Source organism: Pogoniulus pusillus, chromosome 31 (assembly GCF_015220805.1).
Source record: "Pogoniulus pusillus isolate bPogPus1 chromosome 31, bPogPus1.pri, whole genome shotgun sequence".
NCBI classification, from domain to species: Eukaryota; Metazoa; Chordata; class Aves; order Piciformes; family Lybiidae; genus Pogoniulus; species Pogoniulus pusillus.
In genome coordinates, this window is record NC_087294.1 from 14311002 (window position 1) to 14332935 (window position 21934).

Consider the following 21934-nt stretch of genomic DNA (forward strand, 5'->3'; position numbering starts at 1 on the left):
GCCAAGGCAAACAGCTGCCAGCCCTGTCACATCCTGTTGCTCACCCACTCCTCTGCTGACGTGACAGCTGGGGAGAAGGGGCTTGTGGCCCAGCCAACGGATCAGGAACTGCAGCAGGGCCCTGGCTCACCAGGATGGCACTTTGGTGGCCTGCTGCTCTGTCTAGACGCACAGAAGGGCTGGTGAAAGGCAGGGAGGAGCAGCCTGTCCCTCTGGAACAGAAGGTAAGCAGAGTTGTTACACATGCTGTGATCAGCGTGCCCCACTCACACACAGACCCCAGCCGGTTCACTCAGTTCTGAAGGAACCTAACCAGGGTATGAACTTGGGCACAGTTTTCACTCCACTTTGAATGTAAACGAGTTGCCCAAATGCACCAGGCTCAGAAGTTGCAGCTTCTGGTAGGCCTCAGAAAACGAAGGAGAGGGTTGAAATTATTGCCAGTCACAAATTAAATCACAGCCTAACATGCACCTACAGGGGCTCTTTTCAAGCACCACTCTCTGTGCACAAAGAGGGTTGAAGAGAGTTGAAAATGTTCTAGCCTGACACTGACTCATTCCTACTTAGGCCAGAGATACAAGGACATATGAACCTTCCCCCTGCAGCTGGGGGTTGACAAAAGAGGGAGCAGATCCCTCTCACAGCTACAGCAGGTATTAAAAGCACTTGAAAAAGGAAAGGAAATCTACAGCTGAAGAGCAACACCACTCTTTCCTTCTGACTTTTGAAAGCATACAAGTGCTACTTCTGATCACTTCTAGGTAAGTGATGCTTCAAGCATGGTCATTCCTGGTGGGGTTGTGTCCTCTCCTATGTAGCACCTAGAAGGAAACTTCTCCTGTCATTAATCCATCTGAATTTGCAATGGTTTAGAAGAAATGCTGGCAACAATTGCTCTTTGTTAACAGATTTTTATGAAGCCTTTGAGCATTTTTGCCCTCAGAGGGCAAGACAGTTTATCAAATACACAAAGAACAAATTCCCAGCCCTCCCCCTCCCCTGCTATGTACATCATATACAGCTGAGTGTTCAGCTCCTTCATCCTGCTTTATGGGACTCTTCACTGTCCCCTGAGAATGAAGAACACCTGCAGTAAAACACCCATCCAGCTCCTGGGCAGTAACAGCTTCACATCAGCCGTGGCAACTGCCCTTGTAAAACAGAACTAACTTCTGCTTTTAGTCTAGCTCACATTCCATGACTAGCTTAAGGCTATTTTAAAAGAAGATGCTTTTTGTTTTGTCTTTTAAGTCCATTTTTTCTCTCATCTGTCCATTTTTAGGGACACTGTCACACAGTAGCAAGTCTCTCTTTGGATGTTTTTGTCTCTGCTGGCTGGATTTTTGTAGTGTCTTGTCGTGGCAATCCATAGAGGTAAATAGAAATACATACCAAGAAAGCACCCAAGGAGAAGGTAACAGCTGAAAGGAGACAAAATTATTTAAGTAAGAAGAAGTCTTTAGAATTCTAAGCTATGTAAAGGTAGCAGCTGAAAGGAGACAAAACTGTTTAAATAAGAAGTCTTTACAATTCTAAGCTATATAAAGGTAACAGCTGAAAGGAGACAAAAATCAATGAAGTAAAGGTAAATCTTTAGGATTCTAAGGAGTATAAATTGTGATGCTCTCTGAATGAAAAGTTACTCAAAACAACAATCTGTTAGTAAGTTCAGAGTCCAGACTTATCCTCTGTCACCACAACTCGAGCTTTAGCAATGCCCACACCACATCAGCCTCCTATCAGCAGGAATGCAGTGACGGCCAGAGAAGCAAGCATGAATTGCCTGCAGTCCCAGCTGCCTGTGACAACGAATCTTCTTTGCCTTTGCCCCTCTGGACAGGGCTAAGGAATAGCCTCCTGCTGAGGCTGTTACAGGAAGAGCTCCAGTCCAGCTTTGATTTGTGTCAGCTATCAAGTAAACATTTTGCCTCAAGTGAGTTTTTAAAGCTAGTTTTGTTTTCTATCACATGATAGGCTCAGAGGATGTTAGGGGTTGGAAGGGACCTCTGGAGATCTTCCTGTCTGTCCCCCTGCCAGAGCAGGACCAGAGAATCCAGCACAGGTCACACAGGAACACCTCCAGACAGGGCTGGAAAGGCTCCAGAGAAGGAGACTTCACAGCCTCTCTGGGCAGCCTGTGCCAGGGCTCTGTCGCCCTTGCAGTCAAGAAGTTCTTGTCATGCTGAGGTGGAACTTCCTGTGCTGCAGTTTCCATCCCTTGCCCCTTGTTGTATGGCAGGACACAAGTGAGCAGAGGCTGTCCCTGTCCCTTCCTGACCTCCAGCCCTCAGCTATTGATAGACATTGATTAGCTCTTGTGCCATCTGGGTTGTGTTCCATAAGGGGCCTGATGATCTCAACCTTTCAGAGGTGTTAAGAGTTTGCTCTTTAAGGGCACCCTAAAACCTCAGACAGCTGTATACAGGTCTGTCCATCAGTCACTGTGAGGCAGCTCAGCATGATACAGCTGTTTGCCCGAGGCTGTTGCTGATAACTTATCATTTCATGTTGGTTTTAGTACTGCCAGTGCCAAATGAATTCCTCAGCTATTTCTGCAAGAGCTTTACACATTATGCCCACTACTGCCCCCTTTGCTGTGGGTACTGCCACATGAGAGTGAGTCAAACAGCAGCTGGGGTCGTGACTGCTGCAGGGAACATTTCTGAGAGGAAATGGCAGATTGCTTTGGGCTGTCCTGCAACCATGGGGGATTTTCTTCCTGATGAAATCTGTCCCCTGTACTGTAGGCAGGAGATCCTGCTCAGTCCTTCCTTGCTTGGATTTGGGTGTTTTTTAGCTTACTGCCATAATCCAAGCTGGTATGGTGTAAGAGTGGAAAAGGTAGCTGTCTGATGTGGTTTTAGGGAGATGAAGCTTAAGTTTGTGTAAGGAGAAGAAAGAGCATCTTAAAGCAAGTGGGCTAAAGCTAGTTCAAGAGGGACAAGAGAGTGTCCAAAGCAGGGCTGTAAGAATGCTGCAGGGACTGGAGCAGCACCTGAGGAGGAGAGGCTGAGAGCCCTGGGGCTGCTTAGGCTGCAGAGGAGAAGGCTGAGAGGGGATCTGAGCAATGTCTATCAAGAGCTGAGGGCTGGGGGGCAGGAAGGGAGGGACAGGGACAGCCTCTGCTCACTTGTGCCCTGCCATAGGACAAGGGGCAAGGGATGGAAACTGCAGCACAGGAAGCTCCAGCTCAACATGAGCAAGAACTTCTTGAGTGTAAGGGTCCCAGAGCCCTGGCACAGGCTGCCCAGAGAGGCTGTGGAGTCTCCTTCTGTGGAGCCTTTCCAGCCCTGTCTGGATGTGTTCCTGTGCAACCTGTGCTGGATTCTCTGCTCCTGCTCTGGCAGGGGAGTTGGACTGGAAGGTCTCCAGAGGTCCCTTCCAACCCCTAACATCTGTGAGCCTGAAGTAAAAACTAGAAACCAAGGGAGGCAGAAAGGATCCCTTTGGAAGAAAGCTGCTAGCCAGGAAGGAGATGTGTGCATATGGTCAAACCAAAGGCAAAAAGGCACTTACTTATCTGGAGGCCAAAGAGGAGAACTGATGCCACGGTAGAGAGCACAATGGCTGCTGCTGCAGAAAAGCCTTTCATGATGTTATCTGTGTACTTAACAACCACCGAAGTGTAGACACCACCCACGCTGGCAAGAACTGCAAAGCAGGTAAGATGTTTCTGTTAGGAAAGGTGCAGGAAGCTACTCCTGAAACGAGGCACTTCACTCCATGGGGCACTCCCTGCTCAGGCTACGCTGGCCAAATAGGTGACTTACTGCAGCACTCAGTGAAATGGGTGTCACAGAATAGTTTAGTTAGAAGGCACCTCAAAGATCATCTAATTCCAGCCACCTCCCACTAGAACAGGTTGCTCAAGGCCTCATCCAACATGGCCTTGAATGCCTCCAGGGAGGCTGTGGAGCACAGAATCACCCAATGTGCACATTGGGTGATTCTGTGCTCCACAGCCTCCCTGGGCAACCTGTGCCAGTGTCTCGCCACCCTCACTGCAAACAACTTCTTCCTAACAGCCACTTTCAATCTCCCCTCTGCAAGTTTAAACCCATTCCTCCTCATTCTGTCATTACAAGACCTTGTAAATGATCCCTCCCCAGCTTTCTGTAGGCCCCCTTTGGATACTGGAAGGTTATCACAAGGTCTCCTCAAAGCCTTTGCTTTTCCAGGCTGCAGAGCCCCAGCTCTCTCAGCCTGTCCTCATAGCAGAGCTGCTGCAGCCCTCTGAGCATCTTCTGTGTGGCATCTGCAACTCACTGAAAGGTGATCTGCTCACTGCTCACTTAAGACTTGTTTCAGCACAATCCTAAATCAAGCAAATGGGCAATTGCCAAGGAAATGAGTCACAGAATCACAAAATCAACCAGGTTGGAAGAGACCTCCGAGATGATACTTTGAAATTAAAACACAAAGCCTGAAAACACATTGAAAAGCAGCATGTCCAGAGTGAATCTGTAGCTCTGTGCAATCAGGTATAGTTTAAAAAGCAACATGGTCTAACAAGACCCTCAAACCAAGCTACTTACAGATGACAAACCAGACGTAGGAGGTGTAGCCATAGAAAAAGCCTTTCTCCAGCACCTGGGCTCCCTCGGACATGTACACACCAAACAAGGTCACCACAATCCCAGATAAGTACATCTGAATGTTCCTCACCCACAAGGAAGTATCTGAACTCTTTAAGATCTTCTCAAAGCAAACTCCTGGAAAAGAGAAGAAAGGTTGCAGGGAGGTGAGTCTCATCCATAGAGGTGCATGGTCTGAGCTTCAGAGTGCTGGAGGGTGTCCAGAGAACGGCCACGAGGATGAGCAGAGCTGGAGCTGCTCTGCTGTGAGGAGGGACTGAGGGAGTTGGGCTTGCTCAGTCCTGTCCCTGCAGCCCTTTGCAAACAGTCTTTCTGCAGCCTTCTTGCAGCCCCTTCAGGCACTGGCAGGCTGCTGTTAGCTCTGCCCAGAGCCTCCTCTTCTGCAGGCTGCACACCCCCAGCTCCCTCAGCCTGTCTCTGCAGCAGAGCTGCTCCAAGCCCCTGAGCATGTTCCTGTCCATCCTCTGGCCCTGCTCCATCAGCTCCATGTCCTTCCTGTAGTGAGAGCAGTAATCTAGCCTGAGATTTCTGCCTGCTGAGAAGATCTAGAGAGCACAAGCAGACACAATCAGTCATTGCAGCAGAAATCTGGGGTGTGAGCTACCTGTCAGCTTTCTAAACTCAGAATAGAGTGAGCACCCCCAAACGAAACGATGCTTTCAGATGTGCATGAGATGCAATGCAGAGATGCAGCAAATGCATCATAACATAACATCATGCATGTAAAATGCATAAAAACAACCCCACTAGGCAGGAGGGAGGAAAGAATGGGTGCTGGTGAGGAGAAATGACTCTTGTGGCAAAGGATCTGCCATTAGATGTTTGTCCAGTGCTTTTCCCAGCAGTGCTGGGCCTGTGGGAACATCGGTGTGGAAGAGAAACTTCCTTTCTGAAGGACAAAACCAAATTCATCTCTTAAATTGGCTGCACTAATACAAAAACACTGAACGTGAGCAGTGCAGAAACTGAAGGGTTAATGCCAAAGGGATTTCTTCATCTGGGCGTGGGAAGGCCAAAGCCAAAAGAGGCTTGAATAGGATTTGTGTTCTCGGACGTGGAACGCCCCAAGGGCACTGGGAGCTCAAGGATGAGGTACTCTGTCCTCACAGCTGCCTCCAAGCCACAGCTGTCAGGGAGACACCCAGACTGCAATCCTTTTGCAGGAGAACAAAGCCTTGGGTGTCCAAATCCTGCAGGAGCTGCCTGCATCAGCCCTTTCAATGGCATGCACTGCAGACCTCGGGAAGCACAGCTGTCTGGCCACCTTACCAGAGGAAGCTGGAGAGCCTTAGGAGGCCTATGAAAGCCTCACTGTGAATGCTGGATTCTGTCTTGTGGCTTGGGAGCATCTACTGAAACGAGTCATAGAATCAGCCAGGTTGGAAGACAGCATCAAGCTCAGCCCAACCTAGCACCCAGCCCTGGCCAAGCAACCAGACCATGGCACTAAGTGCCCCAGCCAGGCTTGGCTTCAACACCTCCAGGCACAGAGACTCCACCACCTCCCTGGGCAGCCCATTCCAATGCCAATCACTCTCTCTGACAACAACTTCCTCCTAACATCCAGCCTAGACCTCCCGTGGCACAGCTTGAGGATGTGTCCCCTTCTTCTGTTGCTGCTTGCCTGGCAGCAGAGCCCAACCCCACTTGGCTACAGCCTCCCTGCAGGCAGCTGCAGGCAGCAATGAGCTCTGCCCTGAGCCTCCTCTGCTGCAGGCTGCACACCCCCAGCTCCCTCAGCCTCTCCTCATAGGGTTTGTGTTCCAGGCCCCTCACCAGCTTTGTTGCCCTTCTCTGGACACCTTCCAGCACCTCAACATCTCTCTTGAATTGAGTCAAATTGAGTCAAAGTGTAGAACCCTCCAGGTGAAGCTGATTGAACTCTACACAGCCTTATTTACTATTTCTGCTTCAAAGTGCCCATTCCACTGCATGACATCAGACAAGGTCAGCACCCTGCTGCTTTCCTCCCCTGCCCAACAGAATGGTCTCCACGAGTACCAAGTGTGCATGCACAGCACAGCATTATTCTTGCAGGATCAGATGTTACTAGAGGTGGCTGATAGCAGCTTGTTTCCTTCCAGAGGGAGGGGGAAGAATCTTATTTGCAGCCAGGGAAATCAATCCTTGTGGGTCAGATTTCCAACTAATAGTAATTTGCATTTTCTTATTTCTCAGCATCACAGAATCACAGAATATGAGGGGTTGGAAGGGACCTCCAAAGCTCATCCAGTCCAACCCCCCTGCCACAGCAGCACCCAGAGCAGATCACACAGGAACACATCCAGGCAGCTCTGGAATAGCTCCAAAGAAGACTCCACAACCCCCCTGGGCAGCCTCTTCCAGGCTTCTGTCATCCTCACAGGGGAAATGTTTCCATGGAACCTCCTCTGCCTCAACTCCCAGCCAGTGCCCCTTGACCTGGCACTGGCATCACCCAGCAGAGCCTGGCTCCAGCCTCCTGCCACTCACCTGCACATCTTTAGTAACCATCCATGAGGTCCCCCCTCAGGATCCTCCTCTGCCAGCAGCACAGTCCCAGCTCCCTCAGGCTCTCCTCCTAAGGAAGAGCTTCCACTGCCTTCAGCATCATTGTGGCTCTGTGCAGTTCCCTGAGGCCCTTCTTGAAGTGAGTGGCCCAGAACTGGACACAATACTCCAGAAGTGTCCTCAGCAGGGCAGAGTAGAGGGGCAGGAGAAGCTCTCTGACCTACTAATCACAGCCCTTCTAATCCACCCCAGGAAGCCACTGGCCTTGGCCACCAGAGCACATTGCTGGCTCATGGTCAACCTTCCACCCAGCGGCCCCCCCATCTCCTTTTCCCCTTCCCTGCTCTCCTACAGGTCAGTCCCCAACCTATACTAATTCCTGAGGTTTTTCTCTCCCGGGTGCAAGACTCTAGAGCTGCCCTTGCAGAAGTTCAGTTTCTCCCTGCCCAACTCCCCAGCACACAGGACTAGGGCAGTGTGCATTGTGGGGCTGAGCTACTGCAAGAACAGAAGGAGGAGCTCAGTTCCCCTCATTAAAAAGTGCCAAGTGTTTCATGGGAGCACAGAAGGGAGCCAGTCACTGTAAAACCAACTTTAGCAAATGGATGTACATTCATTAATTGCACTGAGGCATTATGCATGTTCCCTACAGTATCATTCTGAGCCTTTGAAAGACACTTCCACTTGCAAGCAAAACCAACAGCCTGTGCTCCCAGTCATTTGCCTGACAACTGAAGCAATGGTGCCATGAATCTGTCAGAATTACTGCAAGGAGAAGGTAATTATGGGCAGAGGAGATAAAGTCCTTTTTCTATCTCCTAATCAGTGCAGACAGTTAACTAATGTCAAATGCTCTGCTTTAAGGATGAGTGCTGTGGCCCTTCTGATGTGAGCTGCGTGCAGAAACGACCCCCCCCTACCTGCAAATCCCGAACACAGCACAGCCACAGCAATGGCTCCAAACCCCAGCCACGGGTTCTGCTCCACCTGCAACACAAGCACAGAACGGTAGAGCTTGGAAGGGGCCTCCAGAGAGCAGCCAGTCCAACCCCCTGTCGAGGCAGCAGCACCCAGGGTAGTCTGCACAGGACTGCACCCAGGCAGGATTTGAAAGTCTGCAGAGGAGACTCCACAGCCTCTCTGGGCAGCCTGCTCCAGGGCTCTGCCACCCTCACTCCAAACAAGTTTCTCCTCCTGTTGATCTGAAATCTTCTCTGTTCCAGTTTGTATCCATTGCTCCTTGGCTTCTTGCTTCTTAAGTGGACCTGAGCCAAACCACCAGACGCTCACAGGCACCAGCTATGTGGCTGTGGCCAGGCCTCCCAGCTGCACAACCTGCCTTTCTGAGCTGCTTTGGGAGTTACTCACCACCCCCCACACACACTTAAAATCACCCAGACTAGATCAGCCATCTGGAAGTTAAGGAATGAAGTTCTCTTTGCAGCTTAGCACAATATGCAGGCAGATGCACACAAACACTTACAGTTATAGACAAGTGAATACAGAAACACAACAGCCCTCCCAGAACAGTCACATTGCCAGGAGGGCTCCTGACCCAAACCTGCCCTCTCTTTCCCTCCCTTCAGAAGTAACCAGATCAACCCACACCTGATAGATCTGGAGAGACGTGAGGTGAGATGTCAAAAAGACAACAGGGTAAGAGGAAATAGGGTGAGGTTGGATTAAAGAGATAAAGCAGAGGCAGCCACCCAGACCCTCCAGGGAGAAGGCAGAGCGGAGAAGTGAGAGCTGAGCAGTGTGAGGAGTGGAAATCCTGCCTCTGTTTTGACTGGTTGTGTTTCTCAGCAGAAGAATGAGGGATATAAAGTACTGTTGGGGATTCTTCTTCTCTTTCTTTCTTCACTCATTGCCTCCCACAGCAGGATTAGGTTGCTGCCTCAGAAGGGTGTGTTTAAATGACATAGCCACACTCACAGGGCAGTGGAGTCCCACTCCTAATCACAGAAACACTCAGCGTTGGAAGGGACCACAAGGAGCAGCCAGTTCCAACCCCCCTGCCATGCCCAGGGACACCCTACCCTAGAGCAGGCTGCACACAGCCTCAGCCAGCCTGGCCTCAAACACCTCCAGCCATGGGGCCTCAGTCACCTCCCTGGGCAACCCATTCCAGCCTCTCACCACTCTCCTGCTCAACAACTTCCTCCTTATGTCCAGGCTGACTCTCCCCACCTCCAGCTTTGCTCCATTCCCCCCAGTCCTGCCACTCCCTGACAGCCTAAGAAGTCCCTCCCCAGCTTTTTTGTAGCCCCCTTCAGATCCTGGCAGGCCACAAGAAGGTCCCCTGGGAGCCTCCTCTGCTCCAGCCTGCACAGCCCCAACTCTTTCAGTCTGTCCTGATCCTGCTGTGAAATGTTTAAGAGACCTTTACCTCCATCCCAGCTGCTGTGAAGTGAAACACAAAGCATGAGGCAGTTTGCTCTCTGTTGTGAAGTGACAAAATGTGAAGTCCTACCTGTACTTTGGTAGCCTGAGCTGGCTTCCACTGAACGAGGGTGACACCACCACACAGCATGAAGACAGAGAACCACTGCAGCTTGCTAAGGCTGCGGTTCAGCATCAGGACTGTACACAAGGCTGTACAAGGGATCTTCAGCTGGTATGTCACCTAGGGAAGGGAGAAGAGAGCATGCAGGATAGGGCTTTATAAACTCACCCCAAACAAGACAGCAATACAGTGAATTCATCTAAAGAATGGAAACATTTTAGAGCCACTGATTCCCTACAGATCCTTTAGGGGCTGCAGCATTGCCAATTAAAACTAAGTACATTTCAAATGCCATGGGCAGGGACACCTCACACTAGAGCCCAGAGCCATATCAGCCTGGCCTTGAAAACATCCAGGGATGAGGCTGCCACCACCTCCCCGGGCAACCTATGCCAGTGTCTCACAACATCCATGCTGAAGAACTTCTTCCTAACATCCAATCTGAATATATCCACTTCTAGTTTTGTTCCATTCCCCCCAGTGCTATCACAACCTAATACCCTAAAAAGTCCCTCCCCAGCTTTCTTATAGCCCCTTTCATAGAATCAACCAGGTTGGAAGAGACCTCCAAGCTCATCCAGCCCAACCTAGCACCCAGCCCTGGCCAACCAACCAGACCATGGCACTAAGTGCCTCAGCCAGGCTCTTTTTTAACACTTACAGAGATGATGACTGCACCACCTCCCTGGGCAGCCCAATCCAAAGCAAATCACTCTCTCTGCCAACAAATTCCTCCTAACACCCAGCCTAGACCTCCCCTAGTGCAGCCAGCACCCATGGGTGATGTTAGAGCAAGCACTGGACCTACTGGTGTGTAACCGGGGGGCCAACCAGGCCCCCCGGCCTTTGAGAACCTCCACCATACACCCAGTGTGCACCACAGGGACTCACCAGTCACGATGGGAGGAGGATCCCTCTGCCCAAATGGGCAAGCTTGAGGCTACTGCCTTCCCTGGGGCTGATTATAAAGGGGAGAGGGCAGGGAGGGCAAAGTGGTCACACCTGGGGTGGGAGGAGACTGCAATAGAACCTATATTAAAAAGGGGAGAGGGCAGGGAGGGCAAAGTGGTCACACCTGGGGTGGGAGGAGACTCCAACAGCACTCAGGTGCTCTGGGTTTGGGGAATAAAAGGGGGGAAAAAAAATTGCAGTGTGGGGTGGAAAAGGGACAGATAGGGTAGAAAAGATACAGTGGTGCTGAAAGGAGGGAGCTGGAGAAGAAAAGGATAGAGATGATAAGAAGAAAATAGGGGGAAAGGGAGAAAATGAGACCTCCAAGCTCATCCAGTCCAACCTAGCACCCAGCCCTGGCCAAACAACCAGACCATGGCACTAAGTGCCCCAAGCCAGGCTTTGCTTCAACACCTCCAGGGACGGCGACTCCACCACCTCCCTGGGCAGCCCATTCCAATGCCAATCACTCTCTCTGACAACAACTTCCTCCTAACAGCCAGCCTGAACCTGCCCTGGCACAGCTTGAGGCTGTGTCCCCTTCTTCTGCTGCTGCTTGCCTGGGAGAAGAGCCCAACCCCACCTGGCTACAGCCTCCCTGCAGGGAGCTGCAGACAGCAATGAGCTCTGCCCTGAGCCTCCTCTGCTGCAGGCTGCACACTCCCAGCTCCCTCAGCCTCTCCTCACAGGGCTGTGCTCCAGGCCCCTCCCCAGCCTTGTTGCCCTTCTCTGGACACCTTCCAGCACCTCAACATCTCTCTTGAATTGAGGCTACTGTAAGGTCACAATAAGGTCCCCTGGGAGCCTCCTCTTCTTCAGACTGAACAACCCCAACTCTCAGCCTGTCCTCACAGCAGAGCAGCTGCAGCCCTCTGAGCATCCTCGTGGCCCTTCTCTGACACCTGCCAGCACCTCCAGATCTTTCCTGTCCCAGGGGCTCCAGGACTGGACACAGTACTCCAGGTGGGGTCTCACCAGAGCAGTGTACAGGGTCAGAATCACCTCCTTTGCCCTGCTGGCCACACTTCTCTTGGTGCAGCCCAGGATACAGTTGGCTCTCTGGGCTTCAAGTGCACACACTGGTGGCTCTGACTAAAACAAAGCATCATCTGGCTTTGAACACTGAGGCTGAAGAGGGCACTGTGTGCCAGGCAGGTAGATACCTAGCACACATCTCCTGAAACAGTACAGACAAACACAGGGGCAGGTCAGCTGCTGACCTGTGGTTATTACCTGGTAGACTGCAGCATCCAAGTTGCTAAGAGCCACAAATGCCATATTGTTTTGAAGAGCATAGACCAAAGATGGAACACTTAGTTTGAGCAATTCTATAGGACTTCCAAAGACATTTTCTCTCAAAGATGTTATTAACCTTGCCAGGCTTCCAGTTTCTCTGCAAAATAAAACATTAATATAACTTGGGGTGGGAGGAGCTCTCTGGTATCTGACAACAGAAATCAAACCACTGAATCCTTTGGGAACGTCTCAACAATCAGGTGTAACTTCTGCTCACTGAAGAGAAATTCACTGGGAAAGAAGAGTGAGGGCAGCAACGAGCAGAATCCCTGGAGCTGAAGGAGACCTTCTGGAATTACATTACTGTGCAACAACATAAACAACAACCAGGGACACTGCAAACAGTGGAACAAGTTGCTAAGTATGCAGGCAGTGGGACAGAAAGCTGCCATGTCCTGGCCCTCCCTCCTCTCCCTTTTTGTATGACATCAAATGCCTGTCATTTGCCAGACCCCCTTTAAACTGAACCTTACAGCACAGCCAAAAAACATCACAGCCTTGCACACTGGAAACACCTGCCAGCCTTTGGCCAGCTCTCCTGTGCTACAGGAGATACTAGACCAGCACACATCTGAAGAGCTCCAGCAAGGTGTGTGGCAGCTGCCTGTCACCTGGCATCTTCACACATCTCCTTCAAGTAACTGCAGTGAGCACCAGAGTAGGCAATGGGGAAGAACTTGTTGCTGCTTGCTGCTGTCCCCTTGCAGCTTATTAAAGCTGCCCTCTGCATTACTACTTCCCCTCTACCTTCTGCACATTGATCTAATACTTCTTGCTTACTTGGCACTGCTGCTCTAGTTCCCTTCCCTATCCTCCCCAGGTCTCATGCTCCCCCTTTCTACTCTCTTCCTTGGCCACTAACAAATACCAACATTCAAAGTCACTCCTGTCCCCTTCCAAAAGCCTGCATGAGGCACTTAGTGCCATGGCCTAGTTGACTGGATAGGGCTGGGGAATAGGTTGGACTGGATGAGCTTGGAGGTCTCTTCCAACCTGCTTGATTCTATGATTCTACAATTGGATCCATTCCCCCCAGTCCTATCACTACCCAACACCCTAAAAAGCCCCTCCCCAGCTCTACTGTAGGCCCCCTTCAGGTACTAGAAGGCCACAAGAAGGTCTCCTGGGAGCCCTCTCCACAATGAACAACCCCAACTCTCTCAGCCTCCACCTTCCCCAGCTTCCACCTCAAACCTGGGAGCTTCCACCTCCACCTGGGAGCCTTCTCTTCTCCAAACTGAACAACCCCAACTCTGTCAGCTTCAGCCTCAAACATCCAGCTGCAAATAAAATGCAAGTAGCACAGATACAGTTCTACTCTGGAGCAGCAAGAAGTCCAGAAGCACCACACAGTTAGCAGATTGTTCTCTTTGTCAACACTTAGGTGGGCTGTCAAACAATAAAATAATACTGAAACTATCTGCTTTGTGTTCCAGACCATGCTTGGCAGATCAGCTGATCACATCCCAAGTCAAATCAGAGCAGGAAGAGCAGTTTCTGTCTGCTTTGACTTCTAGCATGGAACAACAGATGTCTAGGAAGCATCATTTCCACTTCAGTTTTTAACAAGAGCCATCAGATCATTCATCTTTGTGGTGGGTGTGCTGAGGCAGGCACTTGTCATGAATCTCTAACTGTAAGCTGAAGTCAGCACAGAGATCATGTGGAAACAGACTGAAATCTACACCCCCCCCAAAAAGTACAGTTTAAACCAAGCCTCTGTATACAGCTGATAATGCAAAACAGAATCATAGAATGGTTTAGGGTGGAAGAGACCTCAAGGCTCAGCCAGTTCCAACCCCTTGACAGAGGCAGGGACAACTCCCACTAGAACAGGTCACTCAAGGCCTCATCCAACATGGCCTTGAACACCTCCAGGGAGGTTGTGGAGCACAGAATCACCCAATGAGATCAAAGATCACATTGGGTGATTCTGTGCTCCACAACCTCCCTGGGCAACCTGTGCCAGTGTCTCACCACCCTCACTGCAAACAACTTCTTCCTAACAGCCACTTTCAGTCTCCCCTCTGCCACTTTAAACCCATTCCTCCTCCTCCTGTCATTACAAGACCTTGTCAATAGTCCCTCCCCAGCCCTCCTATAGCCCCCTTCAGATCCTGGAAGGCCACTCCAAGGTCTCCTCAAAGCCTTCTCCTCTCCAGGCTGCAGAGCCCCAACTCTCTCAGCCTGCCCTCAGAGCAGAGCTGCCTTTTGGGCTGCAGGCACACACTGCTGACTCATGTCCAACTCTTTTCAACCACCAGTACCTCCAAGTCCTTCTCTGCAGAGCTGATCTTAATCCCTTCCTCTCCCATGCTGTGTTGATACCAGGATTGCCTGAGCTCAGGGTGCAGGACCTCGCACAACCCATTGCTTCCTCCTCCAGGGCTCAGTAATTATGTACTGTCTAAGAATGGAGCCAAGGTAATTACCTGATAGTGAATTGGGCTTTAAATAAATATGGGAAGTTGAGAGTGCAGTTGAGTAAACAATTACACAGCTTGAAGTGCCATAAAATGGTCTCCTAAAAAGACAAACCTTTTGGCAATCAGCCACTCCAATGTGCCTTCCTGGAACAGCCTTAAAAGCAAACAGAGTGAAGGCATGGTGCAAGAATGTGCCAAAAACCCACCCCAATTCTGCAGCTGGAGCGAGGCGAGAGTCACACTCTGGTACCCTCTGCACTGCAGCAGCCGCTGCTGGCTGTGTGGAAAAAGGGCACTCACCCAGATGGGTCCCACTGAGCACAACAAACTGGTTCAACTCCTTTTTCTAAGTGGTGATGAAGCTGGAGGCACCTTGCCCTGGGTGAGACAAACTGGGTGGGAGATGAAAAGTGGAGGGAGCTTTAAAGGAGACGCTGAAGGAAACTGTGCCGGAATTCAGAGCATTCAGGAGCGCTCCAGACTCGAAGGGCACCTCAGAGTTGTCCTCCAGTATCTGAAGGGAGCCTACAGGAAAGCTTGAAAGGGCTTTTCATATGGGTGCCTAGCTACAGGACTGAGGGGAATGGCTTTAAGCTGAAGGAGAGTAGGTTAAGACTAGATCTGAGGAAGAAATTCTTCAGTAAAAGAGTGGTGACACTGGAGCAGGCTGCTCAAGAGCAGCTGCAAATGTCCCTTCCAGATTGGATGAGGTCTTGAGTAAGCAATTCCAGTTGAGAGGCATCCCTGGTCATGGCAGAGGGGCTGGAGTAGGTGATCTCTGAGGCTCCTTCCAACACGAGACATTCTGTGATTTCATGATCTACACCTGCCCCTGGCACAACTTGAGGCTGTGTCCCCTTGTTCTGGGTGCCTGGCAGCAGAGCCCAACCCCACCTGGCTACAGCCTCCCTGCAGGCAGCTGCAGGCAGCAATGAGCTCTGCCCTGAGCCTCCTCTGCTGCAGGCTGCACACCCCCAGCTCCCTCAGCCTCTCCTCACAGGGCTGTGCTCCAGGCCCCTCACCAGCTTTGTCGCCCTCCTGTGGACACGTTCGGTACTGCAACATCTCTCTTGAATTGAGGAGCCCAGAAGGAGAACTAGATTAAAGAAACTAGCTAAAAACTAGATTAAAGAAACTCTTAGTCTTTTCTCTCAGCACTGGTTCCCCAGGTGAACAAAGAGCAGAACAACAACAGAACAAAGGTCTGTCTCAAACACTGCGTGGGGAAACTGACAAGGAGGAGCACTGCAGTTTCATCCAACTCAGTAGATGATGGTTTACAGTCCAGGTCTCATCAACACCGGTATTTTAAAGACTCAAAATGTCACAGATGATCCATGTTGACATTTGGAATCTATTCCAAACCATATATAAATAGAAGATATGCAGAAAGGACACACCTGAATACTGTGTTGTTTACAAAGCAGTTTCAGTTGAGGACTCCCAAGCTCTAAAGCGACTCTCCCACAGCATGAACTCTCCAGTCTTGTTCTCAAATGTACCTGCACTTTAGCAGCTGAGATTCTGGGGTCTGAATCATAGAATCAAGCAGGTTGGAAGAGACCTCCAAGCTCAACCAGCCCAACCTAGCACCCAGCCCTGGCCAACCAACCAGACCATGGCACTAAGTGCCCCAGCCAGGCTTGGCTTCAACACCTCCAGGCACAGCCACTCCACCACCTCCCTGGGCAGCCCATTCCAATGCCAATCACTCTCTCTGCCAACAACTTCCTCCTAACAGCCAGACTAGACCTGCCCTGGCACAGCTTGAGGCTGTGTCCCCTTGTTCTGTCCCTGGGTGCCTGGCAGCAGTGCCCAACCCCACCTGGCTACAGCCTCCCTGCAGGGAGCTGCAGACAGCAATGAGCTGTGCCCTGAGCCTCCTCTTCTGCAGGCTGCACACCCCCAGCTCCCTCAGCTTCTCCTCACAGGGTTTGTGTTTCAGGCCTTCCATCAGCTTTGAAGCAAGGACTTGTTTTCCAAACACTGGTTAGCATTCCCATACTTACTTAGCCAAGATGCCCATGCTCAGGAACAACTTGATGACCTCAGTGATGCACACAGCTGTGGTTGAAAAGTAGAGCTCTGTCTGCACCGTCCTCGTGTAGCGCAGCGCGACCGTGTAGGTTGCAGCAACCAGGGTCATCACTGTCAGGCAGTACAGCTTGAACAGCAAGCTGACGTTTTCTGAAAGGTAAACAGAAGACAATGAGTCAGCATGACCTCCATTTCTAATGTAAGAATTGAAACAGGGGTCTTCTCCAGCTGGAGGGCTCAATCTGAGACTCCTGTGGCAGCACTGCTAAACATTTCCTGGCAAATGTTCCCATTCTGAAGTCTCTCCTCAAAGAGGCTGGTATAGGACTGCCAGCTGTTGGAAAACAGGACATCTTCTTCCACTGGCCTTATGGAAGCCAATGGTATCCTGGGCTGCAGCAGAGAAGTGAAGGCAGCAGGCTGAGGGAGGGGATTCTCCCTCTCTGCTCCACTCTGGTGAGAATCCACCTGGAGTACTGTGTCCAGATCTGGAGGTGCTGGAAGGTGTCAAGAGAAGGGCCATGAGGATGCTTAGAGGGCTGGAGCTGCTCTCCTCTGAGGACAGGCTGAGTCACTTGGGGCTGCTCAGTCTGAGAAAGAAAGGCTCCAAGGAGACCTTATTGTGGCCTTTCACTATCTGAGGGGGGCTGCAAGAAAGCTGGAGATGGACTTTTCAGGGTGTCAGGCAGTGACAGGACTGGGGGGAATGGAGCAAAACCAGCAGTGGGTAGATTCAGACTGGATGTTAGGAAGTTCTTCAGCATGAGGGTGGTGAGAGCCTGGCACAGGTTGCCCAAGGAAGTGGTGGAAGTCTCATCCCTAGAGGTTTTTAAGGCCAGGCTGGATGTGAGCAACCTGCTCTAGTGAGGTGTCCCTGCCCATGGCAGGAGGGTTGGAACTAGATAATCTTTGAGGCCCTTTCCAACCCATCCACAGCAGCAAGCAGAACAGTGCATGACTGCAAACAGGACTTCTCTGCATGGAAGCATCACCTACAGCATGAGACATCAGCCAATGTCTGGGGTCTATAAAACCATTCTTGTGCTGGTAAATAATTCTCTGTGACATGTGGCAACTGATGGGTGGATGTTGGTCATTCAGCAGCATCTTTCTGGCCATCATCCAGCATGCTCTGAATATCCTAAAGATAATGGACTCTAACATCCTCTGCTGATCAGAAAATGAGGTAGGAGATAAACTCCAGGCAGAGTTGTAACAACTTTGTCCATTTAACATGGGCATGAGCTGCTGATTCTTGTGCCACCCATGTTTTGGTTCATTTTCCTTCCAAGCTAGCGACATCTTCCATTGCGTAACACTTCTGCAAGGTACAGCTAATGCCTCCTGCTGCTGCAATCATTTAAATTAGCTATTTCCTTACAGATAAAAATCTTACCCACATCAGAAACCACTTTTAAAAGGCAGAGCCAATTATTTTTCAGACTAACGAGGCTTAAAAAGAGATTCACAAGCTGCAGTCATTTGTAAATCGTTTAGATTGTGGGAAAGGGGCAAGGGCAGGGTCATTAAAAACAGGGGGGGAAAAAAACCACACACCCCAAACTCAGTCCAATTAAAAAAACCCAACAGCTATTTTCTAATGATATTTTAGTGATGACAAATTATGTTAACAACATGCTTTTAGACTCTGAGATTTTAAGTCTATGCTCTACTAAACTAAAGCTAAATTTAATCTTTGCCTAATCTTTAAAACATCACTAAGAAGTTGTTCAGCATGAGAGTGGTGAGAGCCTGGAATGGGTTGCCCAGGGAGGTGGTGGAAGCCTCATCCCTGGAGGTGTTTAAGGCCAGGCTGGATGAGGCTGTGGACAGCCTGATCTAGTGTGAGGTGTTATGGGTTGGAACTGGATGATCCTTGTAGTCCCTTCCAACCCTGCCTGATTTCTATGACTCCAAATGTTCCACTTTGCAACAGCTTGCAAACTTGGCTAAACCAAATGCAGCAGGACATAATGAAGCCACTAACTATACTCAAGACTTCTAGCACTGTGTAAAAAAAAACTATCTGTAGTTAGGTGCAGAGCCTGAACATGAGCCTGGCTCACGTCTGCACCAGTACCAGCCTGGCTCACGTCTGCACCAGTACCAGCGCAGACTGGGGACAGAAAGAAAACATAATTGGGGTGCTCTGCCCATACCTTCTAATGATAAGCCTGAATTTATATGCCAAAGCACCTTTATTTTTAGTAGCAGGGAGAGCACAGGGTTTGCACCCTGCCAAACCTCATCTCCAGCCAGACAAAATTTCAGTCAGCTTACACAGCATCGCTATCAAACATGCTAACACATTCTGGGGGTCATCCTGGTAAGCAGGCAGTCTGCAGTGCTCTGTTTCGTCTACCAGACCTAATTTTATGGTTTTCTAGCTAGCAAGGCATACACAGAACCACTGAATCGTAAGGGCCAGAAGGGACCTCAAAGATCAGCCAGCTCCAGCCCCCCTGCCATGGGCAGGGACACCTCACACTAGAGTAGACTGCTCAGAGCCACATCCAGCCTGGCCTTCAATACACCCAGGGATGAGGCTTCCACCACCTCCCTGGGCAACCTGTGTCAGTCTCTCACCACCCTCATGCTGAAGAACTTCTTCCTAACATCCAGCCTCAAGCTACCCACTGTTGGTTTTGCTCCATTCCCCCCAGTCCTACCACTACTTAACACCCTAAAAAGTCCATCTCCAGCTTCCTTGCAGCCCCCCTCAGATAGTGGAAGGCCACAATAAAGTCTCCTTGGAGCCTTCTCTTCTCCAGACTGAACTACCCCAACTCTCTCAGCCTGTCCTTACAGCAGAGGAGCTGCAGCACACCTAAAGGCAGCTGTTTTGGTACACACCATGCCCCTGCAGAGGTACCTGTCAAGTTAGGAAACAAAACTTTTGCTAAGAGCAGCCCAGTTCTGCCAAGCAAACCTTAACTATGTTCCTTAATTTTAGATATGCATATATAAAGACCTAAAAGCAGCTGTTGTTTCTTCCCCAGAATTTTCTCTCACTAGAATCAACCAGGATGGAAGACACCTGCGAGCTCATAGTCTCCAACCTAGTACCGAGCCCTAGCCAATCAAGCACATAATGGCACTAAGTGCCCCAGCCAGTCTTTGCTTCAACACCTCCAGGCACGGCGACTCCACCACCTCCCTGGGCAGCTCATTCCAATGCCAATCACTCTCTCTGCCAGGAACTTCCTTCTAACAGCCTGAACCTGCCCTGGCACAGCTTGAGGCTGTCCCCCCTTGTTCTCTTGCTGGGTGCCTGGCAGCAGAGCCCAACCCCACCTGGCTACAGCCTCCCTGCAGGTAGTTGCAGAGAGCAACGAGGTCTGCCCTCAGCCTCCTCTTCTCCAAGCTAAACAACCCCAGCTCAATCTCACTCAAATGAAACAGTTTTCAGCAAAAGGCACCAGAGAGGCCAAAAGCCTCAGGATATAACCACAGGCCTCCCACACACCTACACAGCTCAGCTAACTGCTCTACCAAGGCTCCTTCGAACGGCAGCCCAAGGCGAAGCCTGGCACACGAAGCACCACCTGCACCCTGCCAAACACACCTCAGACCCAGTCTCACACAGGCTGCAGAACAATCCCCTTCCTAGGCTTCTCCTCCTGGGGCTCTCCCCTTCTGCCCTGGAGAGCAGCCAGGCAGAGAGGGACCTGGAGGTGCTGGTAGTTGAACATGAGGCAGCAGTGCCCAGGGGGACAAGAGAGCCAATGGCATCCTGGCCTGAATCAGGAGCAGTGTGGGCAGCAGGACAAGGGAGGTTCTTCTGGCCCTGTGCTCAGCACTGCTCAGGCCACACCTGGAGTGCTGTGTCCAGTTCTGGGCTCCTCAATTCAAGAGACATGTTGAGGTGCTGGAAGGTGTCCAGAGAAGGGCAACGAAGCACAACCCTGTGAGGAGAGGCTGAGGGAGCTGGGGGTGTGCAGCCTGCAGCAGAGGAGGCTCAGGGCAGAGCTCATTGCTGCCTGCAGCTGCCTGCAGGGAGGCTGTAGCCAGGTGGGGTTGCGCTCTGCTGCCAGGCACCCAGCAACAGAAGAACCTCAATCTGTGCCAGGACAGGTTTAGGTTGGAGGTTAGGGAGAAATTCTTCACGGAAAGAGTGATTGGCATTGGAACGGGACACCACTCCTGGAGGTGTTTAAGAGGAGGCTGGATGAGGCACTTAGTGCCATGGTTGAGTTAGTAAGAAGGGTTAGGTGATAGGCTGGACCCGATGATCCTAAAGGCCTCTTCCAACCTGGCTAACTCTGTGGCTCTCATCTCCACAACGCCTGCTGCCAAGCGCTGCAGGAGCCCTGCGCAAGCCCCTCGCGGGGACGCTGGCGGCACAAGTGTCCCCTCCGCAAGGTTCAAGCCCATCTGGCTTGCTCGAGAACTCGCACTTGGCGGCCGCCGGAGCTCCGGCACCGGTACACAGACTGCACAGGAGCCCGGGGACCCCCGGTGTTTGCAGGGGCACCCATGGGGTGGGTGCCGAGGAGCGGAGGGTGCTGGCGCCTATCAGGCTCGGCAGCGCCGTGCGCGGAGCAGGCGCCCCGCACTGGGGAGCAGGTGAGAGATGCGCACAGCTGCGGCCAGTCCCAGCGGCCGAGGCGGCACCGGCGCCCCGCCGAGCCCCGGCCCGGGAGCGCTCACCGCCCCGCCGGCAGCGCCCCCCACGCGCCAGAGAGGCGGCGGTTCCCCGCGCAAACCCCGCCGCGGCCGGGCATGGGCCGGGCCGGTCACCGGCGGCACAAGAGCGGGGGGAGAGCGGGAAAGCGGCGGGGGCAGAAGGGCCTCCCCAGCGCGGCCCCAGCGCAGCCCACGCTGAGTTCCGCAGCGGGGAGCCGCCGGGTCGCGCTTCGGGTCGCAGCGGAACCGGGTTCCCCCCGAAGGCCACAGCGCCCCTCTCCCCCCGGCCGCGCCGCCGCCCTCACCTTTGGGAGGCGACATCGTCCCTGCAGGAGCCGCCCGCCCTGCCCCGCCGCTCCGCCCATTGCACCATAGAGTGCGGCGTGGCAGCCGAGAGCGCCTCTCCCGCCCGCGTTTCACCATCGAGTCGGAGGCGCTGTGTCCTAGAGCGCCTCTCTGGCTGGCGGGCAGCGGCAGCGGCCGGGGCGCTGCGGTCGGCGCTGGGCAGGCTCAGCGTTCACCGGCAGGGGCGAGGCTGGAGGCGACGCGGACGGGCGCGGTGCGTGCCCGGGGTGCATGCCCGGGGTGGCTGGGCTACGGGCGGGTAGGCTGCCAGCCCCGCTGCGGAGAAGCTCCAGCCCACAGCAGCCGGCAGGCGCCGTGTCCGCTCTGGGGCAGCCGGCGGTGCCAGCGCGCCTGGGACTGCCTTAGGGAAGTGAGTGGCGAACCCCAAGTTACAGACAGAAAGTGTTGGCGAAGACGACCAGAAAAGGAGAGGGCATGCAAAAGGCAAAGCATGAGGGTGTCAGGGTGATCTCCTGGCCGTTTGGCCGTAATGGCAATCCGAGGAAGCAGCATCTCGGATACGCGGAGCAAGATGTGAACACAGGCGGTGCAGTACCTGATGCACACATAGCGCGGGTCTGAGAATCCCTTTACGAGGGGAGCCTCAGGGAGCTGGGGCTTGTTAGCTTGGAGAGACGACTAAGGGGTGACCTCGCTTA

The 21934-nt window shown here is 52.1% G+C and overlaps 1 protein-coding gene and 1 long non-coding RNA gene across 2 annotated transcripts; one reads left to right on the forward strand and one right to left on the reverse strand.

The window, feature by feature from the left end:
• Window positions 1-898: 898 nt before the first annotated feature.
• SLC35A1 (solute carrier family 35 member A1) lies at window positions 899-21266 on the reverse strand. The gene is made up of 8 exons (XM_064169379.1): window positions 21236-21266; window positions 16277-16454; window positions 11779-11938; window positions 9562-9714; window positions 8009-8075; window positions 4539-4715; window positions 3520-3654; window positions 899-1424 (listed from the first exon to the last, which is right to left on the reverse strand). The coding sequence occupies exons 1-8, from the start codon at window positions 21249-21251 to the stop codon at window positions 1294-1296; spliced, it is 1017 nt and encodes a 338-aa protein (XP_064025449.1). The 5' UTR covers window positions 21252-21266; the 3' UTR covers window positions 899-1293.
• Window positions 6615-8327, forward strand: LOC135189248 (uncharacterized). Its single transcript, XR_010307991.1, has 3 exons — window positions 6615-7227; window positions 7741-7866; window positions 7953-8327. It is a non-coding gene; the product is annotated as an uncharacterized LOC135189248 (long non-coding RNA).
• Window positions 21267-21934: the final 668 nt, after the last annotated feature.

Bases quoted from the DNA above. Each gene is read 5' to 3' on its own strand.
- SLC35A1 (XM_064169379.1), bottom strand. The intron at 9,715-11,778 runs GTAATAACCACA...TCCCTTCCCTAG, and splicing joins TGGATGCTGCAGTCTACCAG to GTGACATACCAGCTGAAGAT. The intron at 1,425-3,519 runs GTAAGTGCCTTT...GTCTCCTTTCAG, and splicing joins CCTCTTTGGCCTCCAGATAA to CTGTTACCTTCTCCTTGGGT.